Below are 6,458 nucleotides of genomic sequence, written 5' to 3'. Positions count from 1 at the left end.
GCGACAGAGGCAGCAGAGCTAGCGTCGGGGGTAAGAAGGAGAAGAGGAGCGACTGGGAGGGGTGTCAGGCTTTTTGTCTTTAGAAGTTAGCAAGCCGAGCGGTAGACGAGGCCGAGAGGAGGGTGGAAGGAGAGGAGAGTGGAGGGCGGGGAGAATGGAAGGAAAGGAGGGTGGAAGGAGAGGAGGGAGGAGGGAGAAGAGAGTGGAAGGAGCGGAAAGTGGAGAGAGAGGAAGGTGGAGGGAGAGGAGGCGGGGTTCCGCGCTAAGTTGGCCCGAGGCTGATCCGGTTTTCGCCTCTCACCGGCGCGGAGACCGCACCCCGGCCCTGCCCGCCCCGCGCTTTCCGAGCTCAGAGGGAGTTCGCTGCGTGAACCGGTGAAAGACCCAACGAATGGATGACCCTCTTGCCGGGATGGGGGTCCCGCGTCCCCCCGGAGCTACGAATCGCGCGCACTCCCCCCGCAGCCTGGGGCGCGCCGCGTCTTTTCCGCGCGAGGTGAGGCGCAGGGCTCCCCTGGCCCCGGGCGCCCCGAAAACCACGGCGGCGCGGACGAACGGAAGCCGGGGCGGCGCCCGGCAGGACCGCCGGGCCGGAGAGAACCTGGACTGTGAGTCCTGGGTCAGAGAGAAAGTGCTCTTTCTTCTGCACCCGGAGAGGTGGATGGGGACTCGAGAGGACGCTGCGCGGGAGGAGGTGGCCGGTGGGGAGGACCTTTTCCGGGAGGGCGGAGACGACCGGGAACCCGACTGCGCTTCTCGTCTCTTTCCACGAAAAAAGAGAATTTCTGGCAGACGTGTAGACGTAGATGCTCCCTCTGGAGCCCTGCCGCGGGACCCCGCAGCCCCACCCAAATCCGTGCTCGTGCGGGTCATGGATTATCAGGTGACACAAGAAGTCCTGCAGACCGAGTGGACGAAGGGCTGCATGACCACACGGACCGAGGAGTGCTGCATGACCGCCGTCACTTTCCGCACCAACAGGGAGTGAGGCAGATTGTGGGGCGCCAGGACCCCTCGAGATCGCGGGGCTCTCGTGGCACACAGAGAGGCACCCCGTGTCCGCGCCGCGGAAAGAGGATCGTTTTCCGGTCCCCAAGGACCTGATTCCCGAGGAGATTAAACAGGAAAGAGGAGCCCGAGGAATGTTCCGGGCTGGTGAATGAGCGATAATCCTTAAGAAAAGAAAATGCTCTTCCAGGACTCCAACCTGTAATTAACCAACAGCGAGAATCTTTTTAAGAGGCTGGCGCAGCGCTTCGGCGAGGCAGATGATGGCACCCAATACGTGTTGAAGAACTGTAAGCAACGTAGTACCTCCTTTGTGGCTTAAATACCGTGACAATATGTGGACCTAAGTCATTCAGAACAGAGGAAGAAAAGGTATTTTCAAATTGGCAGAATATGAGAGTTTTGAAATAAGAAAATCTGTTAATACTCAATTTGTAAGCCTCAATTGATCTTTCTGCCTCCCACCTTTCTGTTTAAGACCTCAAAGCAGAAGTGAAGTAGAGATGTGTTCTCTGCGAAGGGGGTGGGAGTAAATGGAGAGAGAGGCTTGAAAAAGAAAGTAAAAAGAAATGGGAAAATTAAAAACAAAGCAGCGAGTAAACAAAATCTTTCCTTTTTGCTCTCTTTTCACGTGCACATTTTTCTTTCTTTTTTTCACATTTAAGTGTTAGGAAGAAAAGAAAGGAGCTAGGAAAAGAAGGGGAGGAGAACAGAAGACAGCTTTGAAGGTGAAATGCTCTTAAGTATCTAATTTAGTCCAGTAAAAATGCTTTTAATCTGAAATTCTTAATTATTTTTAATGTTTAAAATAGTGCAGATAAACCTTGTGATCTAAAGGAAGGTAGAAATGTATAGTTTGCCATTATGTAATTGTTTATATTATTCTTATACATAGTTTCTTCTTAATAACATTTGTAGTCAAGACTGGATTGAATATGCATCTCTTCTGATATTATTGATATATATCTCTGCTGATGTTGGAAAAAATCTCTCCTGGTACTATTGAAACAACTTGTTTTTATCTTATATATTCCTCTTTTTTATTAAACACCATCTTTATTAACTCTTTAGTAGCGTGGCCTGGTTTGAAGATCTGTGGGGGAGCAGAGCACCCCCTCTAGAGTGCTTGACTTGAGCACTGCTGCAGGAGTAATTGGTTTCTGCAAGAATTAACAAAACAAGTGGGACTGTGGCTGTTGAGGAGCAAACTGTTGAACAGTGCCTCCTATGCCAGTTCTCACTCTTTGCCCCCTATTTTCAGTTTAGAGCTTGAAATGGCCTCAAATATCATCTGATCCACCTCTTGCCTCCTGACAGACAGGATAGGTAAGATACATCCCTATTTTGCAGATGAACCAATCTAGGCCTAGAAGTCATGTGGCTTGTGTAGGTCACACAGCTAGTACTTGCATATGCTTACCAAGTAGATAAGAATATGATCCTCTCTCTCTGAAAGATTTGAGAGGGCGTTTAGAAGGACTTACCTTTTAGAGGGTCAAAAGATGACTGAGGGCATCCTGGGTTTTCTGACTCATGTTTATAAGAAGTACTAGAATCCTCTTGATGTCTCTGAGTCCTGAGGGCCTGTTGTCTGGAGAATCACCATGATCATGCTCAGGCCCGTGGAACCCTTACTTGAGAGAGGAATTCAGCACCTGACTTCACCTGTGTTCAAAACTGCTTGGTAGGGACAACAGGTAAGGTAGTCCCCGTAAAGTGAATTATCTTTTCCTCCAGCAGCCCTGCCTGGCTCCCATGTGAGGTTAAACTTCTTGGCAAATTTCACACCTGACTAAATAAATTTGGTTGTGAATCCGTATGTGCCTCGGGTGATCGAGTAAGGAATATTAGTCAACAAGAAAAGCCTCCTTAACATTGACTGAAACGGTAACATCATCTGGTTGCCTTCTCTATGGAGGCACACTCTGGAGTTTAGCTTCTTGGGTTCGAAACCACTTCACCTCTTACTGGGTGACTTGGAGCAAGTGCTTAATCTCTGTGTGCCTCTGTGTCCTTGATGGTTAAATAGAGGTAATAAACACTATCAACTCCAAGGGCTTTTTCCTAGGATTAAGTTAAATGAAAAATATTTAGAACAATGCTTGGCATACAATAAATGCTCAAAGCTAGATATTATTATTATTCGTGGTGGTGTTATTGTTTAGTTCACTTTCATCCTAACCAGGTTTTAGTCTTTTATTTAATTAAAAACAGCTGAAGGCATACAACCCAAGAAATCTTATAGAACCCAAACCAGTGGTTTTCAATGACTCTTTTCTGCATTCTGAAAGAAAAGACTTATTTCTAGCTTTTCCCAACATTTCAGGGATTAGTAAATACATTCTTTAAATTCGTTAGAAATGATCCCCACATCTTGTGATAAAGGATTCATCCTGAGGGTCTAAGGTCTAAGGTGTTCCATGCTCACTGACAGTCTTATTTATTTATTTTGTTTTTGTGAGGAAGATCAGCCCTGAGCTAACATCCATGCTAATCCTCCTCTTTTTTTTGCTGAGGCAGACTGGCTCTGAGCTAACATCTATTGCCAATCCTCCTCCTTTTTTTTCCCCAAAGCCCCAGTAGATAATTGTATGTCATAGTTGCACATCCTTCTGGTTGCTGTATGTGAGACGCGGCCTCAGCATGGCCGGACAAGCGGTGTGTCGGTGCGCGCCCGGGATCCGAACCCAGGCTGCCAGTAGCGGAGCGCAGGCACTTAACCGCTAAGCCACGGGGCCGGCCCTCACTGATAGTCTTTGAAGAGGTTTCACAGATTGCTGAGTTCCCCTTGGCGGGTAGGAGCTTTGAATACTTTCTTTAGAACCTGTCTGGTTGCTTTGTTTTCCCCTTGGGATTTTACATCTGATGTCCTGTCGTCTCAGAAAAGCAGAATAGGTGCAATTAGTTTTCATTTCTTCTTTCTGTCAAAAATGTATTTATTCAAGTCATTTGAACTCCTTTCATCCAAATATATTTGGGTTAACTTTATCTCCTTTAAGTGAAAATTATTTTTAAAACGCTTATCGAAATTTCCTGTTAACTGCATACAACGTGCTTATGGATTTCCTTTAAACAGATGTCTCCCTTTTATGAAAAGTAATAAGTTGAAATACTGTTGAATTTGCTTCACAGGTTTCCTGATCTGAGCAGAACCTGGTCGTGTGAGGAGCCTGTGGAATCTTTTCCTGTTCACAGTGTTCTGGGAGTGAATCCAGAGGAAACGGGGGCAACCTCAACACTAAGAAATCTCTGAGAATAGCTGGGTCTTGGCTGTGTGGTCTCACTTCCACCTCATGGAGAAATGTGATCATGTAAAATTGTCTTAGGTGGATGAAACACAGCAAGGATTTCCAGAAGCCACCTGGCCACTGTGGGGGATCAGAATTGGCCACCTCAAAATGTGTCTCTTTGGCTTGATTTATTTTTTTTGGTAAGGAAAATTAGCCCTGAGCTAACATCCATTGCCAGTCCTCCTCTTTTTGCTGAGGAAGATTGGCCATGGGCTAACATCCATACCCATCTTCCTCTACTTTGTATGTGGGATGCTGCCACAGCATGGCTTGATAAGCAGTGCATAGGTCTGCCACCGAAGTGCTGGGCCGGTCCGTGCTTGATTATTTTTAAGAACAAAAGACTCTGAAGAAAACTTTGACCTCCCCCCACCAGCTGCCTAAAAGAATTTAAAATAGAAGAGCCTGTTCCAGGAAGGAGCTAATGCCATAAGAGAACTGTAATGTAATGTAAAGTGTGTCTCTCAGGTCACATTGTCTTATAGTTGGCCCATTTACATATCCATCTCCGTGTAAATTGCCTTCCTCCCCCTTGAAGTTGCAAACCACTAGCCCCAACACCTTCCTTTGTCTTTAGCTGAAGATGCTATTTAAGCTGGCAGCTCAGCCATTTTGGTGAGTTGCTCAGTTTTCCTGAGTTTCTCCCGTGTATACATGTTATAAAGCTTTGTTTGATTTTCTCCTGTTATTCTCTCTCACGTCAATTTAATTCATAGCCCAGTCAAAAGGACCTATAATGGGTAGAGGGTATGTCTTCCTCCCCTACACCACTCAAGTGATCATAAGACAAATATCACAGTCACATAACCACTGCCGATGCAAAATAACCAATAACCATTCTATAGATAAGAGAAATAAGGTGAATTTACTTGAGCAGGAGTGAGGATTATAACCCGGGAAGGCCTTAGAAAGCGTTCCGGAGAAGCATGGTTTACAGTCCAGCCTTATATCTTTTTAGAGCAAAGAATATACATTAAACACACCCAGGATACATTTTCATCAAAGTTTCAAACAGGTATTCAATTGCAAATTAACAGGTCAATGTGACCATGATGTCAGGAAAGGGACTAACCTGGGCGTTACCAATAGGGTGTTGGGTGTTACCAACAGGGTGTAGGAGGGGAAGTGTGCATTCTTAGCTTCAGAGAGTGTATTCTTTACTTTAAGCAGATGTACAATGTATGTTTGATAGGCCATAAATCAGGCTTTTTGTTCAAGCCGAATCAGTTTTGAACCCTAATAGTTACCCCATATACCTCAATATGTGAAAATCTCTTGTCACCACCATCGATCAGGCCAGTGTCAATCTCTCTTAAAACCTTTGTCCACAACCTGTGTCCTTTGAGATTCATTATATTTGACTTGCTGTTCTTGTTGGTAATCACCAGCACTTGATGTGACTTTTTGCTTAAAAAAAACAAAAGGAGAAAGAAAGAAAAAGCTGTCTATTAAAAGAAGAAGTTATAGTCACTGCAGAAAAATTTGAGGAAATATTTTACGAGGAAAAAGAAAAATGGAATAAAAGAAAAAACTCACCTATGACCCCAAATCTCTTAATATTTGATGTGTTTCATCTGGTTTTATTTAATCTATTTTTATGTATATATACATACATTTTTCTGAGCATAAACTATATGTAAAATCTGAGTATTGTCTGTATAAACTAACATATACTGATGCCGCTCAAGGTGTGGTCTGTGAATCAGCAGTGTGGGCATCTCCAAGAAGGTTTTTAGAAATGCGGAATCTCATGCCCCACCTTTGATCTACTGAATCAGAATTTGGATTTTGCCAAAATCCCTGGGTGATTCACATTCAAGTTTGAGAAGCATTGACATTTATGCTGTATTTAGTCTGTATCCTACTTTGTCACTTACCAAAACTAAACAGTTTTTATTTTTTCTGTATTTTCCATTAATTGTTAACAATGCTGTGGAAATAATACTTTGCGGAATTATGAAAACATTTAGAGACTGCAAAAGAGTGAAATATATACTGGTTTGTGAATTGACAAAGAGATCTCTAAAAGGCTTTGTAAAGTTTTTCCCAGTGAAACATTGATTGATTATTGGAGTTCAAACTATTTCAGAAATGTGGTTCTTTTATTATCTAAGAATGGGAAACAATACTTTACAACCCCTTAAGGGAAGAAGGGCAGGA

The 6,458-nt window shown here is 44.1% G+C and overlaps 1 protein-coding gene across 5 annotated transcripts; it reads left to right on the top strand.

Annotated features, from left to right (window-relative positions):
- Nucleotides 1-301: 301 nt before the first annotated feature.
- Nucleotides 302-5,979, top strand: C14H6orf141 (chromosome 14 C6orf141 homolog). Of its 5 annotated transcripts, none has more exons than XM_058554182.1 (3): nt 302-1,298; nt 1,674-1,736; nt 4,141-5,979. In XM_058554182.1, the coding sequence occupies exon 1, from the start codon at nt 392-394 to the stop codon at nt 986-988; it is 597 nt and encodes a 198-aa protein (XP_058410165.1). In that variant the 5' UTR covers nt 302-391; the 3' UTR covers nt 989-1,298; nt 1,674-1,736; nt 4,141-5,979. The 5 variants fall into 5 exon arrangements, with proteins under 5 accessions (XP_058410165.1, XP_058410162.1, XP_058410163.1 ...); XM_058554179.1 differs by having other exon boundaries at nt 302-1,380; XM_058554180.1 differs by adding an exon at nt 2,270-2,334 and having other exon boundaries at nt 302-1,736.
- The last annotated feature ends 479 nt before the right edge of the window (nt 5,980-6,458 follow it).

Source organism: Diceros bicornis, chromosome 14, assembly GCF_020826845.1.
Source record: "Diceros bicornis minor isolate mBicDic1 chromosome 14, mDicBic1.mat.cur, whole genome shotgun sequence".
Taxonomy (NCBI): Eukaryota; Metazoa; Chordata; class Mammalia; order Perissodactyla; family Rhinocerotidae; genus Diceros; species Diceros bicornis.
Note: the sequence above shows the minus strand (reverse complement) of the source record. Positions and strands in the feature narration are given on the sequence as shown.